Source organism: Bemisia tabaci, chromosome 8 (assembly GCF_918797505.1).
Source record: "Bemisia tabaci chromosome 8, PGI_BMITA_v3".
Lineage (NCBI taxonomy): Eukaryota > Metazoa > Arthropoda > Insecta > Hemiptera > Aleyrodidae > Bemisia > Bemisia tabaci.
Genome location: NC_092800.1, coordinates 37,996,113 through 38,019,277, shown reverse-complemented (window position 1 = coordinate 38,019,277; position 23,165 = coordinate 37,996,113). Strand labels below are relative to the sequence as shown.

General features: G+C 38.2%; 1 protein-coding gene across 1 annotated transcript in view; it reads left to right on the top strand.

The window, feature by feature from the left end:
- LOC109033811 (adenylosuccinate synthetase) overlaps positions 1-23,165 on the top strand; it is a 34,896-nt gene that overhangs the window by 9,152 nt on the left and 2,579 nt on the right. The window contains 7 exon segments of the mRNA XM_019046589.2: positions 12,647-12,749; positions 14,077-14,207; positions 15,026-15,174; positions 16,536-16,741; positions 17,271-17,425; positions 19,762-19,886; positions 20,514-20,761. Of these exon segments, the coding sequence (XP_018902134.2) occupies positions 12,647-12,749; positions 14,077-14,207; positions 15,026-15,174; positions 16,536-16,741; positions 17,271-17,425; positions 19,762-19,886; positions 20,514-20,761 (1,117 nt within the window).

Sequence of the window (23,165 nt, the reverse complement as noted above, 5' to 3'; positions counted from 1 at the left end):
TTATTCGTCTTTCCGTAGCATGACCATAGCGGGATATCGATGAAAACCTGAAAGCATTTGTTGCCTTTTTTTACATTTTCGTGTGTATCTTTTTGCTTGATTGACACCAACCATCAAGTTTGATGGTATGAATTTGGTTTGATGGTTTGATGAACATGGTTTGTTGGTTTCAAGATGAATAGGACCACATTAATTTTGCAAACAGGAACAACTATTTCTGGCTTATCCAATAAAGCACCTATTTGCATAAGAGAACTAATGGCACAAATGTTTTTTTTTTTTTTTCTTTCTGAAGTGAGCCAGAAATAGTAGCTCTGAATTGTAAAATGTAATCCAATTTTGCTTGAAATCCACGTCCCGTGCATATGCATACTCGCGGGTCAGATTGCGAAGTTTTCAATGCGAGACAATCAACGTTGTTCGTCTTGTCATACTTCAATTCCTTTCGCCATGGCAGCACGTGTTATAACGTAAAACGTGGCAACAGATTCTGTCGCACGAAGGTTGGAACATTAACGCATCCCAACCTTGAAGTTTTAGTGTGGAAATTGGACGTGAGCAATTTTGGCACTGGGATAATAGGTTTTTACGCGCCTCATTCGTCGAGTTAGTGTCTGTAACTGTAAGCACGAGTTATTGTCGTTGCATTCGTAAACAAATCCGCGAATGAATCGGTCAAGAAAGCATGTTAATTTAGTGCTAATAATGGATTACAAAGGAATCGTGGAAAAATTTCAGAATCTTATTCCCCGTAGACAATCTGTATAAGATACAGCTATGTTTTTTCTCAACGGAGAATAGAGAATTTGCACTTTGCAGGTGTCTGAAATTTGATGAATTTCGTGTTCAAGTGGAAACTAATGAGTGAACTGGACACGAGGATACCCATGGTTCATGAATTGAACAATTATTAGAGAAGATATGACAAAATGATATAATCTGCTAAAATGCATGTGTTTAAATGGACTACATTTTGCAATTTGGAACTATAAATTCTAGCCCGGTTTAAAACAACGTATGTACCATTAGTTTCCCTATGCACATAAGTGTTTTTCCAGAAAAGCCAGAATTTATAGTTCCAAATTGCAAAATGCAGTCCAAACGGGAAATGCCGCCGGATAACGTCACTAGGCCGTGCTTTTTCTCACTTTAAAATCTATCTTTATACTATTTCTCATATCAGAAAAAAATTATAAAAAATACTGTGAAATCAACTCTTTAAGCACTTTTAGATGAAGCAATAAAAAATTTGCATGCAAATTCTCTATTTGCTTAATTTGGAATCCAAGAGAACTTGTTACTTCGTAAACCTATTTTTAAACGACATTAAGCGCATTCTTGTTAATTATGCCGAAGAATAGTTTATTCAGAGACTAAAAGATGATGCGCATTTTAATGGAAGTTACCTGTTGCATGTAGTTTTAACTTCATTTAAGGATGAGAATCACGCAATTGCCCGAGCATGCAATCTGACCTCGAAGTCTGACCGGAAGCATTCTTCGCCTGACATAGTAGCATATTTCTAACAATTTGAGAAGTTTGATAACGCCAAGAGACTCAAGTTGGTGATTCATGATTGTCTGCCGGAGGACGAGGGTGGTTTTGTTTTTCAGAACCTGAAACTAATTAGAGTGACATCATGATCATGAGATCAGCCTTTGATGGGTCAATTTAGAATCTTGGTGATAGACCGGGTTTTACAGTCCTTTCTAAAGATGGTGTCTAAAGTCGTAAAGTGTCTTTCTAAAGTCGCCTGGATAAGGGGCCGTTCAAGTGTTATGTATTGTACTTTTTCCGATTTTTTGACCCCCTCCCCCACGGACTCGGAACGTAGCCCTACACCCCTTATTGTAACGCACCCGAAACGCACCCCCCCCCCCCCAATTTAAAAAAAAATGAAAAAAATCGCTGAGAAAACAGCTTGAAAAAATTCGGGGTTTTTCTCGGAGATATTTCGCTGAAATACGACGAGTAGAAGAGGTGGTGAGAGGGTGAGTAAGAGCAACACGTGTTGCGTCGGTTAGGTTGCGCGCCGAAAATATTTTTTTGGGAAGGGCGGGATTTTCAAGTTTTTGCGCGTTTTTTTCAAAGTTTTTTTTCTACCCGGCTCGGATTCGTTACGTAACCCTGGGCTTGACCTCCCCTCCTCCCTTGTAACGCACCGTAACGCTGGGTCAACCCCCCCCCCCCCCCCCTTAACCTAATGGACGACTAGCCAAGATACGAATTTCAGCATTCTGATACATGTTTCTTAATCAAAATTTCACGTAAAACACGATGTGCACAACAAAAATTACCGAAATCAACTCCTTACAAAGATATTTAATGATTCCTGATGCGTGAATTCAAACCACCCGCTCATTAAAACTCAATGCTCTACGTGATTCACATGGCGCGCTAAACATTATCACGATAGTCTCTGCGATATAAACATCTGGCAACCTCAGTCTTGACGCTTTGGCTCAGCTAGAGCAAATTGCTTATAGTTTGAACGACACGATGGGAAATGAACATTGCTCGATTGAGAAGCTTGTTGAAACCGTTGTAGTGCGCGATTTGACTCACGTAAGAGCTTTGAGTTTCTTGTGAGCGGGCAGTTGAAATTCCTCGTAACAAATGTGAAATAAAAACGTTAATATCTTCGTTGGGAGTTGGTTTCAGTAATTTTCGTTGCGCGAATCGTGTTTTACGTGAAATTCTGGTTAAGAAACATGTATCAGATTGCTTAAATTCGTACCTTGTCTAGTGGTCCATTGTGTTACGTAATTTTGAACGGCCCCTAAACGGATTTTTTTCCTTTCTTTCTTTTTCCCCTCGCAAAATGACGAAATTAAAGAGCCGAGCGTTGAAACGGTACTTTGGTATCATATTATGTGAAAATATTGCAAGAGGCTGTCAGCTCACCGCAAGCAAACAGGAAGGAGATACGGCGGAAAGGCGCGCAGGGGAAGTAATGAGCGGCTGAAATTGAAACTTCCGAAGAAAAACACACGTCTCTACCGGGCCTATTTTTATCATCTCCTCCGTCAATTTTATCAACAGTTTCTAGCGTGCAGATTTCCACGAAAAATCCGACGCTGCTATCACCGTAAATCACGAGCATCGCCCAGGGCAGAAGCGTGGTCAGAAAGTTTCCCACAGAGCCCTTCTCTGAATTTTTCTCTCGTATTTTTCACCATTTTCCTTATCAGAACTTTTTGAATAGATTCCCTTCGAAATAAAAATATCGACGACTGAAATCGAAACATATGTATCCTTTCTCCAACGTTTTAAAATTACCGATTGTTTTCAGGGTTGCCACAGTCAGCGAAAACCGGGAAATGTCAGGGAAAATAACGAAAATGTCAGGGAAAATTTGCCAAATCACCTGCATTTGCTTTCTAGAATGGGTCTAAGGTTTCGAACTACAAATTTTACCTGAAAACTATTTTCAATTGTGCCTTCGTAACCATCCGTCACATCTTCAATTGTCAGGGAATTTCATCAAAATGTGTCCGGGAAATCAGGGAAATGTCAGGGAATTTCATTTTCTAAATTCTGCGGCAACCCTGTGTTTTTCATTTTTTTTTTCAAAGAAAACTAACTATGGCGGTTTTGTTTTAATATTTGGAAAGTATGTTTGAATAAGTGAGGCAAATTTACAATGATACAATTATTGCTTTAAGATACCCAGGGCTATATCGGTGGTGAAACTGCAGAAATGCGTATCTTGTTTCGCGACGTCGTAGACTCCTTGTCATACTTTACTTTCCACGCGGAAAACTACGTAACGTCGTTTGTTGAAAATTTCAGGGATTTTTCCTCTCTTTATGAAGAATATTCTGTGAAAACTTTAAGCCATGACGTTGGACAAACTGGTATAATATTGCCGGGTCCACACTATTTTGCAGGCGAAAAAAGACCCAAAACTTCAAAAATTTCAATCAGAATCAAGAATTTTTTGAGCTTTCATGAGTATCAGTACACACAGTGGTCTTGAAGCCAAAAAAAAAAAAAAAAAAAAATGTACCCAAAAACAGTTTGCAGGGGGTGAGTCTGCGGTACGCGTGGACTTAAAAGTCGCGGAAAATCAAAATCTTGGCTGATCCTAGTTTTGAAATATCTCAATTTGAAAAATTCATACTAAATGCAAGTTTTCTACTGACTTTGATCCGTTCTTTTTTTAATTCTTTTTCCGTTAAATTGGTTTTGATCGGATCACGTTTTATTTTTCGTTCTGTTCTTGTCGATCAAATACACACCCTCTTGCTACATGCAGACTACCTATCACATTCTTTTTTTCTTTAACTGAACAATTTGCCTTCAGCTACGTCTGCAGCAATAGTTGTTACGAATGTGTTGTGCGTGCTAATTTCAACTCATTACATACTCGACTCTCTGAAGGCGTTTCATGTGTGCAAGCAGAGCACCCTGTTGGAGAATAACAGAAGTTAGATTGAATGAATCGTTTAATCTCAACTTCGTTCGTTCTTCGACAGATTGCGCTACTTCCGCACATAAAACGCCTTCAGAGAATCGAGTATGTAATGAGTTAAAATCAGCACGCACAACATATTCGTAACAACAATTGCTGCAGACGCAGCTGAAGGCGAATTGTTCAGCTAAAGAAAAAAAGAGTATGATAAGTAGTCTACATGTAACGAAAGGGTATGTATTCGATCGACATGAATCGAACGTGAAACGTGATCCGGTCAACACCGATTCAATGGAAAAATTAATAAAAAAGCGGATCAAAGTGAGTGGAAAACTTACATCTACTATGAAAATTTCAAATGGAGATGTTGCATGTGTGAGGGATTTGCGATTTGACCATTGATTCTTATGTAAAAGTTCGCGAGAAACACGATGGTGCCACTGCTTTTCTCTGAAATCATCTCCCAAGCTCAAAAAAAGCTCTCAAAGTGAGGCCAAAATGGAGGGGATATCCCACGCTATCCTGAGAGTCCACATCCTACATCCAGACAAACTCTCCATGCAAAGATAGGGAGCAAATACAGTAACAGGGCTGCCACTTTATTTGGGGACTCCAAAACTGAAAACACGGCAACCCTGCCAATGTATTTGCTCCCTATCTTTGCATGGAGAGGTTGTTTTGATGTAGAGGTGGACTCTCAGGGTAGGGTGGGATATCCCCTCCATTTTGGCCTCACTTTGAGAGCTTTTTTTGAGCTTGGGAGATGATTTTAGAGAAAACCAGTGGCACCATCGTGTTTCTCGCGAACTTTTACATAAGAATCAATGGTCACATCGCAAATCCCTCACAGATGTAACATCTCCATTGCGATATCTCGAAATCAGGATCACCTGCAGCTTTCTCATACGTCTCGTTTTCATACAATTAAGATGAATTTTGCTGTTTCAGCCATTCCAGTGATTTCATCTAAAAGGGATCAGACGAATTTTGAAGGAAACTCGATTTTGAGTATTGACACTTTCTGCTCTCTTCGCTATCACGGCAGATATAGATTCAATAATCGGGGCGCAGAACCGTACTTCGTCGAGGTCTCCTCGGATCTTCGGCGACCGTCGCGGATATAGGTTAATCATCTGGTCTCGCTCGAGTCGAGCTTTGAGCTTGGCCAGAGAACTTTCTCAAGGTACACACGGAGAGGAAAAAAGGGATGGAGCGGGGTGGGTGGAGGGGTCGTTCGTGCCGAAAATCGTCAGGGACAGGGACCAGTATTATTCGTCCGCGGCACGAGACCGTGATCCCAGCCGAGCGCCCTTTATGACGATCCGTGTAAATCGGGAGAATTATGAACGAGAAACTGAAGACAGGACCGCAATACGATGAATGATAAACGGAGCTCGCCTTTTTTTTAATGAGTCACAATACTTTCATCCGAGTTACTCGTCGGTTTTCATTCTTCTTGGCGTTGAGGAGGGTGGGAGAGGCGGCTGTTTTTAATGGATGCGCACGTGTTGCAATTTTTGCTACCGTGCACTCAGTGGCGTGGCGTGCTTTGCGATGTATCGATTGATCTGCCATTTAAACCTATGGAAAAGTATCGACAAACAGGGTGTTCGCGATGAACTTCTTAATAATCGATTCTTCACCACGGATTCAAATGGGAAAATATCGATAATCGATTATCACGCCTCGCTACTGCTTGTACTACCTAATGTTCTTGCTTTTCGATGGCTAAGCAGGATTCCTACAGTCACGGAATACAGGGAAATGCCAGGGAATTGTCAGAGAATTTTAAAAAGTCAGGGAAAATGACGAAAATGTCAGGGAAACATCGTCAAATCACCTTGTTTGCTTTCTCGAGTGGGTTTGACGTTGCGAACATCAAATTTTGCCTGAAAACTTTTTCTAACTATGTCTTTTTAAAAGTCGGGCATTTGTTCAGTTGGCAGGGAATTTCACCAAAATGTGTCAGGAAAATTTCAGGAAATTTAATTTTCCAAATTCTGTGGCAGCCCTGCTGAAGCGCGAAACCAAGTATTCCCATTCGGCACAATCGGTAACTCTCGAATTCAGATACGGTGCGAAAGAAACAAGCAGAGCGCCGTTCGTTAACGCCAAATGCTACAAACACAACAATTTCATTTTAACGCCTTGAAGCAACTATTCGGGCTCTGAAGATGTCCGTGTTGCATACGCATGGGAGTGAAGGCGTTCTGACTTCAGACACTCACCGCCTCACCAGCGGCGCTCTGTGAAGCGCATCAACGAGAGGAGTCACACTATACGTGGAAGTATTAAAAGCTCATGTCGGTGTTAATACGGAACGTGAAGGTTTTAGAAGTAGTTTCATTGATTTTCTCGCAAAATTCCCTTCAAGACCCACTCCATACAATTTATAATGTGAAGAAATTAAGATTAAAATTTGCAGTTTTAGTCGGATTGAATGTCCAACTTCTCTTAAATACCCCTTCCATTGTGTGGCGAGCTTACTTCCAAAGATTTAAAATGACAGAGCGCCTTCAACAAGATTGCCTCAGTCAGGGAATTCCGGGAAAACTGGAAAATGTCAGGGAATTTGAAAAGTCAGGGAAGACCCGGAAATGTCAAAGAAAATGATAAAAATGTCAGGGAAAAATAATTGAAATAGCCTTCATGTACGCTGGGCTTGTCGATTTCCTTTGACACTTTTGCAGTGGTGAATGCATAGCTGAAGTGCGCTCCAGCCAGGAGTGTATTCAGCAAATGAGTAGTTTTTATAGGAAGGATTGAAAACCATAACAAATGGTAGGAAATAAAACATAATAATAGGAACTTTGCAAAACAATAATCCGGATATGCGGAACTTGTCTGTTTTGAAAACGCCTTCAAATGCGGCGTGATATCCACCACACGCATTCCCGAGAGTTCAAATAGTTGTATCATGGCGCCTTTGAAAATACGACGGCAGATTACAATTATTGTCCAGTCACCTTTATTTCCTTTCGGTTGACGTTTCGAACGATAAAGGAGGAGTAACGTTTTGGGCCTTTTCCGGCCCCACCTGGGATTTTGCTAAATGTTTCATATTTTCAAAGTACGAGTCCTAGGTAGTACTCTCCTGTGCCAAATACTAGACCGAACGTGCAGCCCATGCAAGGGCGCAGCAGCGCCTCAAACCCCCCACCAAAAAAAAATCCCTGGAATCGAAAAACAATTTATTTTCGTCGACTTTTTCGACTGTGATCACTCTTCCAGCACATGATTCTTATGTATTTTTTTTGCGTACTTTTCGTTTCTGGCCTTTTTTAAAGGCCTCGATAAATTTTAAGGGGCCTTATGGCCCATTGTTGCCATTTTTGGCCCATTTTTAGGGGTTTTTTTCCATTTAACACATTCAAAACTCAATTTTAATCCAAAAACTGTGTACATTTTTGAAAAGTACGTAAAAAATGAATAAGAAATGTTCAGTAAAATTTTTTCCTATGTTGCCAAATTTCCGAGAAAATTCGGTCCCAAAGTGTCAAAAACGGCAAAAAATCGATAAATCGCCGCGTCTAAGGTTCAAGAAAGTGGAGTACATTTTTCATACTGTACCAGATAACAGCTCTTATCATCCATATACAACATACTAAAATATCATAGTTGTACCTGGATTCCCACGATGTGAAAATTGACCGAGATGTCGATTTTAGCGGCCTTTTTATACTTGAAGGCAGCTCTTTTGAATGTTTTTCGGCCTTAGTCACCCTCTATGGGTGGTGTACTATATGTATTTTTCTACGTACTTTTCATATCTGGGCATAAAATGGCTTCCTGTGAATTTTAAAAGGCCTAACGGTCCATTGTTGCCAATTTTTCACCCAATTTTTAGGGGTTTTTTCAAGTTTACGTGTGTGAAACTTAATTTAATCTAGAAACCGTGTACAATTTCGGAAAGAACGTAAAAAAATACATAGGAATGTGATTTGTACCTTTTCCCTACGTTGCCCAAACTTTCGAGAAAAATCGTCCTGAAGCGTCAAAAATGCCAAAATTGGATAATCCATCACGTCGGAGGTTCAGGAAGTGAATTTCAAGTTTTTTTTTGTATTTTTTTACGTTCATGTATTTTTTTACGTTCTTTCCGAAATTGTACACGGTTTCTAGATTAAATTAAGTTTCACACACGTAAACTTGAAAAAAAACCCTAAAAATTGGTGAAAATTGGCAACAATGGACCGTTAGGCCTTTTAAAATTCACAGGAAGCCATTTTTATGGCCAGATATGAAAAGTACGTAGAAAAATACGTATAGTACACACCCATAGAGGGTGACTAAGGTCGAAAAACATTCAAAAGAGCTGCCTTCAAGTATAAAAAGGCCGCTAAAATCGACATCTCGGTCAATTTTCACATCGTGGGAATCCAGGTACAACTATGATATTTTAGTATGTTGTATGGATAGATAAGAGCTGTTATCTGGTACAGTATGAAAAATGTACTCCACTTTCTTGAACCTTAGGAGCGGCGATTTATCGATTTTTTGCCGTTTTTGACACTTTGGGACGAATTTTCTCGGAAATTTGACAACATAGGAAAAAATTTTACTGAACCTTTTTTATTCATTTCTTTACGTACTTTTCAAAAATGTACACAGTTTTTGGATTAAATCGAGTTTTGAATGTGTTAAATGGAAAAAAACCCCTAAAAATGGGCCAAAAATGGCAACAATGGGCCATAAGGCCCCTTAAAATTTATCGGAGGCCTTTAAAAAGGCCAGAAACGAAAAGTACGCAAAAAAATACATAAGAATCATGTGCTGGAAGAGTGATAACAGTCGAAAAAGTCGACGAAAATAATTGTTTTTCGATTCCAGGATTTTGGGTTTGAGGCGCTGCTGCGCCCTTGCATGGGCTCCGTTCGGTCTAGTATTTGGCACAGAGTCTACCTAAGACTAGTACTTTGAAAATATGAAACATTTAGCAAAATCCAGGTGGGGCCGGAAAAGGCCCAAAACGTTACTCCTCCTTTTGCCTGAAAACTATTTCTTATCATGTTTTATTAACCATCTGGCACATTTCCAATTGTCCGAGAATTTCTCCAAAATGTGTGAGGGAAATATCAGGGAATTTCATTTCTAGATTCGGTGGCGACCCCGCTTCAATAATTGAGGGGCTTTAAAGATACGGCGCTTAAGTGCAGTTTTTGAAGAAATTGAGCTGTACATGATTTCAAGTTAAACTAGTTTGAATGCATAAGCTGTGAAAAATTCGCTCCCAAATTCCAATTTTTAAGCATTAAAAGACAGTTTGAACTTTCCATCCGCCGTAAGGATCCGTGTAATTTCGAAACTTTAAACACGTATTTCTCGAAATAGCAAAAACTGCACTTTTGCGCCTTGTCCTCCAAGCCTCCCAATTCCTCTTATTTTGACTCGTAATACATGCGTTTGTAGCTTAACTGTTTAACCCTGTTACATCCCATAATAAACTGACTGCTCCCTTGATACCATTTAGTTTGATAGCTCGAATCAAAGTCTCAAAATGCAAGTACCCCGAGTATGACGTCATCGGGAAGCTCCCAGATGAATCCAGTCGATCTTGCTCGAGTATACTTCCGTGCTAAGGAAGAACGCCGCATGAAAATTCGAGAGTTGCCAAATTTCCCTTGATGAAACGAGTATTTGTGACGGCATTCATGCACATTTTTCTTTGAAATTTTCAGATATTTTAGATTGAATTGCGTACAAAATTGTCTGAAAATTTTGGGGGAAAATATTCAGTTTTTCCAGTAAATTCGGTGTTTATCGAAGAAAACTTGACAACGTCTGAAAGCTCATATGGCGTTCTTCCTTAGTGCGGTAGTATACGACCCACATAAACCGCTTCGCTCCAGCTCGGCCATTCATTTGCGTGCTTTTGAACTTGGCCTATTAGTGGCCCGGAGGAAGGTCGGATCAGTAGGGTAATTGAAGACACGATACACGATAAACCTCCGTACCCCAACAGTGCAATTGGATGTATTTCTGCCAAACGGAACTATGTGCATTAAGACATGAGCCCTGAGACCCATTAGAATGTATGCATAACAGGGCTCACGTCATAATGCACACAGTTTCGTTTGGCAGAAATACGTCCAATTGATAATTGACCGCCGGCACAGAGGTCTCCACTCCGCTCCGAATGCTCTTCCTTGTTTTATTCTTCTCCTCCTCCTTCTCTCCTTGTTTTATTCTTCTCTTCCTTATAGAGACTCTGAGCTTGGGACCGTTTCATAATCTTTTTTTAAGTATTGATTCGCTGTGATAAAAATAAAATGGACCGGAACAGACCAGAGATGCATAATGTCTAGTCAGTCAAAAGGTTTTTCTTTTTTTTTTTTTTTTTTTTTATCGGAAAAGTCAGAGAATTTTCCCCTATGAGTTCAGCGGGTAGGTTTACGAAACACTTCGGTTCGAAGTACTGGTTCGAATTAAGGCGAATCACTAATCGGCGCTTAATCGATTACGCTGACAAATTAGATCGCGTTCGCTGGCGCTACGCGTGGCGCGTTTTCGCCTTCATCTCTATGTGTAGGCAAAAACAGCTCCCGCGAGTTGATAAAGTTGCATCCTCCGCCGTGAGTCAACCTCTTTCGCACGTTTTAACAGGAGGAAAGATAATGGAGTTCCGCTAAGAGAGCGGTAACTTACTACAGCGCCTACAAGACTGAATGAATACTTCACGCATTGCGCCAAAGAGTGCGGTCAGCGCCAAGCCCATGTTAGCGCCTACAAGACTGCGTGATGAAGTGAATAAATGAAGTGAAAACATTGAATAATGGTCGTGGGTATAAAGAACTCTCCTACCTTTTCTCGGAAAAATATTTAATCGGTAGAAACGAGGCAACTTTGGAATGCTCATACGGCGTCGAAACACAACATGGGCCTGTTCAGCTCTATTATTCGATGCCGCGATTATTCTTGGGCGAGTTCGAATAATCACGCCAAACACATTGCTGCCGGCGTTAAACGTATATTAGCGCCTACAAGACTGTATGAATACTTCACGCATTGCGCCAAAGAGTGCGGTCAGCGCCAAGCCCGTGTTAGCGCCTACAAGACTGCGTGAATACTTCTCGCATTGCGCCAAACGCAGTGCAGTCGGTCAGTTAGCGTGAAACGCATATTCTGCCGTGATAGCAAAGAGAGCAGTAAGTGCATGCTGGGATGAGCCCCGAGACACATGAAAGTATGTGCTAATCATGGCTCATACAAAAATGTACTTAATGCTCTCTTCACTATCACGGTAGTGCTGCGCGGCGCATGCCTTGCGTTGCATGTTGCAGAGCTGGTTTCTGTGTAAATCCAACTCATTTGGATCAAATGTCAACATTCTGTCTCGGAAGGTTTCTTTAAAAAAGTCGAATCTCGAAGCCGTAGGAAGTATATCGACGATGTAAGTCCGCAATCACGTATCTCGGTATGTGACGTTGCAGACATCCTGTCATACTTTATTTTTTAAATGGAAAACTACTTGACGGGAGTTCTTAAAAACTGCCGTGATTTTTCTTCTCTTTACGAAGAAAATCCTGCAGGAACTTCAAGGAATGATGTCGATTTGCAATCTTTTCAAAAAATAAAATACACTGGAAAAAAAAACACATTGGATCTAGAGTCCAGACTCTTAAAAACATCGACAAGAAAAAGTACTCTTGATTTAATCAGAATCTAGCTTAAACCGAGCCTCTTAATTTAAGCGGATTTCGTTTTGATTCAAGCAAAAATCCGATTGAATCAAGAGTATTTTTTCTTGTCAATGTTTTCAAGAGTCTGGACTCTAGATCCAATGTGTTTTTTTTTCCAGTGTAGGAGCGGAGATTTTCAATCACCGCGGACTTACACCGTCGATATTTAGTCTTGAAGAAGCATTTGCAGGGTGACCTGGGGTAGAAAGAATCTGGAAAAGTCAGGGGAAGTAACGCAGTTTCTTGCAAAATTAGTTTTTGGATTGTGAGGATAAGTGCATTGATGATAGGTCATGCAGGCCCAAAATTTAAACCGTTTAATTACTTATTCAGTATGTTAAGTTTTTTAGCCAACGTGCATTAAAAATTCAGCATAATTAAAGCTGAAAATTTCAATAGAGAGGGAAAAAGCTCATAAGAGCACAATTTTCCCTCCCTTTTAACGCACATTGGCTAAAAAACTTCAACATACTGTCTTACGACCCATGCATCCACTGCAATCAGTTTGTGTACTTATTTCGTGTTTTTAACCGCGGACTTTTTTATGTTTCAGGGTGGCAACAATGCCGGTCACACTGTCGTTGTGGACAAGACAGAGTATGATTTTCACCTGCTTCCCAGCGGAATCATTAATCCTAAGTGTAAATCAATCATTGGTAAGACTGTCATTGTTTTGTGAATATTTCAATAAATGGTGTTTTAATGCTGTGTTGGCCCAGAAAATAAAAAAAAATGTTCGTAAAATAATTTTTATAAGAAATCATGGAGGAAAAAATAAGTAAAAGTCGGAAAATTATACATTTAAAAACTCTGAAAAGCCATGGAGAAGTTAGGGTCTTTTGACACGTACGGAAACTTATCATCTTCTTAAACTTTGATTTGATTTCAAAGGGTCAATTTCTGAAATTTTTGGGTGTGTTGCAGTAAATTATGCAGAGTCAAACCCTCTAATTGTGAGTTAAGGCGGCGTTATCTCATTTATTTTCTCTACTCTCAAGTCGCATTTTGTGAGACTCTGTTACATATCGACGTTGTAAGTCGGCAATCACATAACTCGGTTTGCGACGTCGCAGACTTCCTGTCATACTCCATTTTTTAATCGAAAAACTATTCAACAGCAATTCTTTAAAACTGTCGTGAATTTTCTTTTCTGTGCAAAAATAATTCTGAAAAACTTCAAAGAATGATGTTAATTTGTTCTCCTTTAAAAAAATGACATCGAGGCGCAGATTTTCAGACACCGCAAACAAGATTTGTGATTGCAGACTTACGCTGTCGATATGCAGATGCCGAACATAATGATAAATGTAGTAATGCAGTTATCCTATTTTAAACACTAAAAAATGATCAAACAATTTTCATAAGTTAATGCTGCCCCCAAATTATCCAGCATTTTTGTCCAAATGGAAAATTCATCATCATTTTTTTGTGTTTAAATACCTTATAGTTGCAAGCCTTTCATTGGGTAAGTAGATATTTCCCCATATTTTTGAAAATTCAGAGAGACGATGGTGTGGATAGATGTCAGGACCGTCATAAACAGAAGACTTCCCTTCAGATAAATAGTATTTTTTTATTTTCCAACGGACCGAACCCAATACAATGAATTTACAGTGAAACCTAATAGCCAACATGGCATGAACAGCACAAGGATAAAATGATACTAACGTCTAACGTATAAAAACGGATCAGACAGACTAGCATCAGGTTGTGAGGATAACATCAAACAATAGCATCAATTAATGTAACATCATCAGTACGTATATTAAAAGACGATAGCAAAACCAAGATCCATCTTTGCTTCTCTTTTAAACTGGAACCTAATCAGATGAAACATGCCGAGACTTGAGAGCTTGTTGCTGATTAGACTGAGACAGCAAGTGACCAACAAGTGCACTCTGACAAGTGCACTCTGTGAATATTTAAATGCCAACGATTTACTTTTATGATTTTAAAATTTGGTATCTATTGTTTCTATTTTAGGAAATGGTGTTGTTGTCCACTTACCCGGTTTATTTGATGAGGTTAAAAAGAATGAAGATAAAGGTCTTACAGGATGGAAAGATAGGCTGTTAATCTCAGATCGAGCTCATCTTGTTTTTGATTTTCATCAAGTAAGTGATTTACATTATTTTTGGCATTCATACATTTTTAAATTCATCATTTTCAAATAATTATGATATTGAGAAATGAAGAGATCAATTTTGAAAAAAAAGGCTTACTAAGCAAAAAATTCAGCACTTTATCACAGCAGTTTTGGAAGTGGAAAATGTTTATTTCAATATTCAACAATTTAAATTTATAATGATTTTTACTATCAGGAATTATTCCTGATGGAACATTTTTACAATATGTAAGTACAACCCAACAGGGGTGCGGAAATTGTCCGATCATGTACTTGAGTAGGTGCGTGAAAATGTGGGAAGAGGTGAAATTTTTAAGGCCCCCAAGTCAAAAGCGGAAAGAAGGGAAGTCATCAATCTTAAATTGGTGGGAAATTTTGTGAAAAGTCAATGAACAAAATGTGAAAAGCCAGCAGGCAGGTTGAATGCAGGCCTAAGAACCATTGATGGTAAAAGTTGCAAATTATGTATTTCGATTTGCAAAATTTCGTGTCACTTTTATTTTTCAGACTGACGAATAACATTTCCTAGAATTTCTCCTAATTACTTTCCAACCTGTGCAAAATATTCTGAGGAATTTCTGAACATTATTTTTCATCAATTTTCCTTTTAGAAAAGTAAAACAACTGCGGAGATTTTGAAATATCACAATTGAGATGTGTGTCTTTCGAATTTCAGCTGGAAGCTCGCTCAATAAATTGCTAAACATGATATCCAATATTTAATCCTCCTTAGCTCCTGCCTAGCCTTTTATTTTTGTGAAGAATCCTTAATTTTCAGTTATATTTAAACTAAGTCCTTTTTTTTAGCAAGTTGATGGCTTACAAGAACAAGAGAAAGGCCACCGGTCTCTGGGAACAACTAAAAAAGGTATAGGCCCTGCATACGCCTCAAAAGCCACCAGAAATGGAATCAGAGTAGCGGATCTTCTAGAGGATTTTGACGCTTTCGCTGATAAGTAAGTCATAATGCGCTAACTTTTATCTGGTTTTGCCATTGAATTTCTAACGTTAAGTTCAACATTATGGTCTAGAAATTTTTTTAAGTATCATCTTAACAAAATTATTGGAAGGTTACCCATAATTTTAGTTTTATTAGATCATAAGTTGTATTGAATTTTGAAAATTCTTTCACTGACTATATAAAGAAGGGTCATTCAGTAATTATTCTACAAAATCTGTATCAGATTGTAGCATATCAATTACTTTACCAAAATAAGTAATGAGTTTGATTCAGTGCAGCTGAGAATAGGTCTAGATTCCACCCTAACATGCAAAATCACCTGCAAGATAAGATTTTAAAGGCATTTAATAGATTTATTTCTTCGCACAATTTTCTATTTTGCTCTTTCCAAATGTCTTATCAAATCATGATATGATCGTTGGGTTTCAACGTTTTTTCTGATTTCTACCGATTTAAGAAGGTAAGATTTTCTCGTTTTTTTAATCACCAAGGCTTTGATCAAAAACTTGCTCCCTACTGTGTTTGACTCACCATTATACGGTTCGGTCAGTTTAATCTAGTGTATTGTCATGCAGACTTAAGAATGAAGAACAAATAAATAGGTATGTATTATCAGGGTTTTACAAATATAGAGCAATGTTTTTTTCAAACAATACTAGGGTCTCATTTAATTAACTTTTTATCCGATTCAACTTTTTTTGGCCTTTAATTACTTCATGAGCCTACAGTAAATTTTCCATTTCTCTCCAATCGAATGATTTTAAAAAAATTACAAAAAAGAAATTTGAAAAAAGCCTTCAAAATGGTCCTCTATCTCAGAAAATCCTCGACCATTTGAATTAGTGATAACATTCTATTGCAGCAGGCTGAGACTTTTTAACTTTTCTGGTAGACTCCAAGTACGATACGCGATCCTTCTTTTTCTACATCTTTATTTCTTATCATTCTTAAAGTAGTCCTGTATTCAGATGTTTCCCTGTTTGGTTTTGTGATTCGTTCGTAATTTTTAAGTCTATTCTTCATATTAGTGGTAGCCCAGTGAATTCCATGTAGTAAAAAAGTAGCTAATTATTGAGATTTTGATTTTTCCTTTTTCTAAAACAGGGTTTAAACTCGTAAGAAATATTCAAGTGAATCTTTCTTTGGACTGCAGAAGAGAAAGTGAGAGAGTAAAGTATTTATCAGGGAAGTGGATAGAAAAAAATATGTATGTTGACTCCTCAGTTCTTTACTTTCAATAGTTTCAGGTGCACTGTGGACAAGGATCTTCCTAACATGGTATTATTTACTTATTTCTTCCTCCCTGAATGAGGAAAAATTAGGTTGGTTGTTATTTGGAATTAATTTTGTCCTCAGGTTTCGGACGATTGTTGCATCATATCAAAGAATGTTTCCAACTCTTAGTGTAGATATTGATGCTGAGCTGGGACGATATAAAAAATACGCTGAACAAATACGGCCTCTAGTTATCGAAACTGTGTCTTACATTCATAGTTCTCTTCAGAAAGGAAAAAATGTCCTTGTAGAAGGGGCCAATGCTGCGATGTTAGATATAGATTTTGGTAGGTTTGTATTTTTGAAACGCTTAAGCTTTCTTTAATATTTCACATGTGTTTAAATCCATTCCTGCAAATTATTTAGAAGCGTAGATTTTTCAACAGTTTTCCATTTGCTTTCATACAACTCTCTGAATCTTCCTTTTCCAATTCTTTCTTTGCTAAAGTAATGATTAATGAAGAAGAAGAATTCGCGAATAGCGTCAAATTTTTTTTCAGCATCGCTTGGTAAAAATTTAATGCTACTGCTCACTATTTCAGCAAAATATATTATCCGATGTGTTCAGATCAATTCATGTTATTTTTGAGACGTCACGTGGAATAGGAAAATATGAAGTAAAAAATACAACATAGACAGTTAAACTGAATTGAGATTGTTCACTGGTTTCATCATTATTTGCAAAATTTTCCCTAAAAGATAGGCCTTCACTCTCAAATCTGCTAGCTTTTGCAGGAACCCGTCCTCTAGTGATGGCGAATTTTGTTAGATCTCCTTCCTTTTAATTTATGAATGTCCTATTTTGTGTCATTGCAGGTACCTACCCATACGTAACGTCTTCCAATTGTAGTATTGGAGGTGTCTGCACTGGCTTAGGTTTACCGCCGTCAACCATCGGTGAAGTAATCGGTGTTGTTAAAGCGTACACCACACGAGTTGGTGATGGCCCATTTCCCACCGAACTCAAAGATGTAAGTTTTTTTCAATCTTGTGATCAACACCTGGATATCCCAAAACCTCAACAAGTTCAATTTTTAGGGATAACAATGGACCACTAGACAAGGTATGAATTTCAGCATTCTGATACATGTCTCTTAACCAAAATTTCACGTAAAAAACGATGCGCACAGCAAAAATTACCGAAATCAACTCCTCTCAAAGATATTTAATGATTCCTGATGCAATGATGCATGAATTCAAACCACCCGCTCATGAAAACTCAATGCTCATGTGATTCATATTGCGCGCTAAACGCTTATCATGACAGTATCTGCGATATAAAAATCTGGCAGCCTCAGTTTTGTCGCTTTGGCTCAGCTATAACAAATCACTTATAGTTTGAACAACACATGGTGGGAAATGAACATTGCTTGGTTGAGAAGCTTGCTGAAACCATTGCAGTGCGCGATTTGACTCACGTAGAGCTTTGAGTTTCTTTTGAGCGGGCAGTGCAAATTCCTCGTAACCAATGTGAAATAAAAACGTTAATATCATATTCAGGAGGAGTTGGTTTCAGTAATTTTTGTTGTGTGAATCGTGTTTTACGTGAAATTCTGGTTTAGAAACTTTCTTAATCAGATTTCTTAAATTCGTACCTTGTCTGGTGGTCCATTGAAGTTAGGAGTCAAATTGCATTGTTGCCTACATATCAAGGACTCTCAATCTACCCTATTCCCGCCACCTCATTCTGTACGGCCAAAGCAAGATCTGTAGAGCTGCAAGTGCAACTGTTAGCATTACAAGTTCAGATTTGTTCCGATTGACGGAAAATCACCAATCAGAAAAATGAGAACTATGACAATTTTTTAGGGGCCACCTTCGGTTGGGATCTTCATTTTTTAGGAGTGATGATATATTATTAAGGAGAATCCAGCACAATGGTGCTTGTTGGTTTTTGGAAAAAGGAGTCTGAGCCAAACCAATTTTTCAATTGTAGCAAAGCTGTGCTAAATCAAAACGTTTTCTTGACTTTTCCCCTCATTGATAGGCACTAGCAATACTATGCCACTTCTCATTCATGGAAGAGATGGATGATTGAAGTCATTGAATGCTTCCTCTAGTAGTAAAACAGCAATGGCAAACTGGTAACTTTAATACAAGCTGACTTGAGAGATCATCATTGAGCCAAGCGATTATTTTGAATATTTTCTCTCCAAGATAGCGCTCCTTGGCATTTTGCTGTACAACTCCAAGATTCTGAGAACACAAAAGTAATGCAGTTTGAAGAAACACTAAAAAAACAATTTAAAAAGCAGGGAACAAGGCTAAAAGTTCACACACAAGACCAAAACGTTTCGGCTGAAAGTTCAGCCATCCTCAGTTGGACAGATGAAATAAAAATGGTTAAAAATCTAAAATAGTACCTGGCTGTACCTTTCAAATTGAGAATGTTGTTATCAACAACAGAGATAACAACATTCTCAATTTGAAAGGTACAGGTCAGAAAATTCAACCGAAACGTTTTGGTCTTGTGTGAGAACTTTTAGCCTTGTTATCCGCATTTTTAAATTGTTTTTTTAACGTATATCAACAAGGTATCAGGGGGTCACGGGCTGCAGAGTATCTATCGTAACTCAAGTTTGAAGATACTTGTGCCTTAAAGCTCTTTTTTTCTCTTGATCAATCCTTTGGCTAACAGGTGACAATTAAGGAACTTATTTTCATCCATAAAATCATGGTGTATTTTCCATTTTGCCATTGTAAGTTAATTTTCTCTGAATAAAAAAGAAAAAAATTCTCATCCAGAAGCTGCAGAGAGCTCATTTCAATCGGTTTCTGGTTGTCTCAAAGAAATAAGCTGTTTGGCACAATACTAGTCATGATTAATCAAGAAGGCAACTGAATCAGTGAGAACGAAAACACACCAACTCACTAACTCGAAAATCCTCAATTTTCATTCAAGACAGTCAATTTTCATAAAGGTCATTGAAGTTAGTGCATCTGTTTTAACTTGGACCTTTAAGTGTTCTCAAATACTCGTCTTTCGGCACCAAAAATCTTTTTCTAAGATAATTTCTTTACCTACTTTGCAGTTGTGTGTGCGTCTTGCTCATTGTCATTTTTTCGAGTTGGTGTGTTTTCGTTCTCACGATTCAACTGTGATTGTGTTTTTGGACTTATTCCCAGCATCAGCAAAGCCTATCTTAAGCTCATGCTGCCATGCTGAAGATCTTGTAAATCTTGCCAAATCAGGCAAATCAGGCAGAACCGTCTTGTGTCATGCTTTGTGCCATATCTTAACAACATCCATCAAAAGCAATCGCTATTTTGACGGGAGATCTTATGTAGTTCTTGTTTCTTTTTTTAGGAAATAGGAGAAAGCTACAGACCATTGGTGCTGAATTTGGTGTAGACGACAAAGCGGAAAAGGAGATGTGGATGGCTAGACATTCCATTATTACAGTACACCAGTATGGTTAATGGTTACACCAAGTAAGTCATGTTTGTTTGTTTTTTACTTACGAAAAAACACACCAAAATGGATGTCCAATGCTAAGGCAAAATAAAAACTAAAATGCCTGCGTTGTTTTTCGGTCCCATCAACTTCTGTATTCACGAACCAGAAAACGAAAATTTATGAAAATCAAAAATTGGATTGGTGATGACAGATAAGGGGATAGGTTGTCTTTGGAGCCAAATGCATTAAGATCTTTTGCAGATTCTGAAGTTAAGAGTGAAATTCAGACTTTTCCAATGCTTTCATAGTAATTTTTTAGTCATTTCTGTAAGGATCAGCTCTTCTCTTTGGTCTAGCGTAACTTTGTAAGAGAGTCAATCCAAAATTTCACCACACAAGACAAAGTGTACCAGTCTTATTAAACCTCTTAAATGGTAAGAAACCTTGAAATATCGTTGAGTTCTTTTTCGCTTGAAAATGCTTTCCTTACAACGTGAACTGACTCATCAGTTTTCTACCTGTTTCTCTTTCTTTGTTGATTCCTAAAAATTTGTAAATCCTGATCTTGATTTACATTTTTATCCCTGATGACATTTTTCTGTGCCACCTTAGGCATTTTTACAATCAAACTGTAGCCAATACAAACATTATTTTATTTTCAGACTCTGCCTAACAAAATTAGACGTTTTGGATACATTCAAGGAAATCCGTATTGGTGTTGTTTATATGAAGGGAGAGCAACCTCTGGAATATTTTCCATCTAGTGTCTCAGAGCTTCAGAACATTCGAGTTGAGTATCTAACCCTGCCTGGATGGGAGACTAGTATAGAGAACGTAAGAAAGTATGATGATCTTCCTGCTAATGCAAAACGATATGTAGAAACAATTCAAGGATTGATGCAAGTTTCAAGTAAGTTTTTTATCCTTTTAATTATTATATCAATTTTATCATCTTTCCCATGAAGGAATGTATTTTGTCTGCAATGTTCCAGTATTTCTATGTACGATTTTCACAGGAGGATCATCGCATGAATTCGTCTAAAACTTTAGTGTCTTTTCTTGCAAATTTAAGGAAAAATCATCAGAAATTTTAAACAAAATATGGCAGTGCTCCTGTAAAAGAATAAAATACCGGTAAATAATACTGATACAGTGTAATCGAGATACTTTTTTTGTGCAGGAGATGGCAGTATGAAATTCCAAATCCTCAAATTGTACATAAAATAAAGTACAGAGGAGAATAGCAAGGCATAGGTTTCTTTTTCAATATTTTGTCATAAAGTTGGGTTCAACTGCACCCTTGGTTCTTGTCAAGTACATCAGCTCTTCTAATGGACGTTCAATGTGTGTTGAACTTCTACTTAATACAGGAGAATCTTGATTTATTGGGTTCTGAAGTAATATATTCTATCATCTTTTCATAATTCTCTCATGGGGACTCGAAAGAACAGTGTTTAAATCTCGAGTGTTATTGGAGTGAAAAACTCTGCCGGTTTTGATTCTTTACATCGTACCGTCAAGGATTCAATTCTTTAATATACAAGTTTGACCCTGAAAACTTCAATTTTCTTCTTTTCCTCTACCATTTTGGTGGATACTTAAGAGTAAGTTGTTGAAAATTATCAGCCAGATCTCTGGCTAGCTGTAGAAGGGAGGTTTCAGTGTTGTTATATGGCAGGGAGAAGTCTATGCCCTAACTGTCTTTGCTACCCTGTCAAGACTGTGAGATAAAAAAACTGGAAGAGGTATTAAGAGTGTGGTATACTATGCAGAACATTGGTGCAAGTTTGGATGACACGGAAACGTGTTGACACGTGTTGGATGACGGAAAGGAGAGGTCGCTTTGCTTTGAAGCAAGAGCAAAATAATAAAAAAAAATATCACTCTTCAGCTGATATAGTGGTGATCCAGTAGGAACCAGCTTGTGTTTTCTTTTTACTAAACGTGAATATCCAATAAAGTGTTTGGCAAGAAAGAACCACCTGATCACTGCTCTTATACCTGCCAACAAGCTTATATGAGCTCTTATGCTCTGTAACCAAAAACACCGCCACTCTAAAGCCTAGACCAGGGATTCTTTCAACAATTAACATGTTGACCTCTTCTACACGGAAAAAAACAGAATTGCTGATTCAGCAATTCAATGCTAAAAACAGTGAGTGCAATGTTTCAACGCAGATTTGACAACAAAAAAATGCTACTTTAACCACATTGTAAACTAATTTAACCACGGGGGTGGTTAAAGTAGCATTTTTTTGTTGTAAAATCTGCGTTGAAACATTGCACTCACTGTTTTTAGCAATTGAATTGCTGAATCAGCAATTCTTTTTTTTCCCGTGTATTTTTACAAACTCTGGTTCCATTTCCTATGTCTGGCTAAATGTGAAAGATGTGCATCTCCATTGCAGTGTTCAAAAATCTCTGATATTGTTTTATTTTCTTCTCGGAAAACCAATACCAAAGTTTTCTTGCAAAGGACCCCGCACACCTCTTATGGGAAGCTGCACCACGACCGATTGCCTTCTGACTTATGTTTTTCGATTCTCCTCAAGATGCTGATCAAAAGTTATAATTGCGCCAACTTTCTACGATGCACCGTTTTCGCAAAAAACTAAGAGAAGATTCAATTATTCGGCGACTATGAATAAAAAAGAACAAAGCATTTGAGGACAGGCCCGATGTAAATAAGGAAAAAAACGTAGCGCGTGTCCGTCTTCTTATCTGTACCTGCCGACTCAGAGGCTATCTCTCTCCTGCACTCGCCGGTAGACGTTCAGACTTTCCTGTTCTCATGCTCCTCAAGAATCTGATTTGGATGGTCGAGCAAAACGGCGAGCGGAATCCGAGATAAGACTGCCGCTCAGTGCGGGAGTTCCCCTAGTTTGTTCACTCGAGTACTGAAATGAGGAATCTTTCTGGCTTTTTATCGCCGAATAATTGAATCTTCTCTTAGGTTTTTGCGAAAACGGGTGCATCGTAGAAAGTTGGCGCAATTATAACTTTTGATCAGCATCTTGAGGAGAATCGAAAAACATAAGTCAGAAGGCAATCGATCGTAGTGCAGCTTCCCATAAGAGGTGTGCGGGGTCCTTTGTGTGCAAGTGTGTGTTTTTTTTAGAATGAATGAACAAAATTTACTGACAATTTCAATAGAAACTGTTGGATGATTTTCCTCTAAAAAAAGGAAAATTTGAGCCGAGGCTTCCTATATATGCATTTTTACAAGCATTTTAACTTTAGCCTTTGATATGTTATTCATTTCTTCCAAAAATTTGCTTCATAATAATTTGATGCTTAGTGCAACTACTTTTATT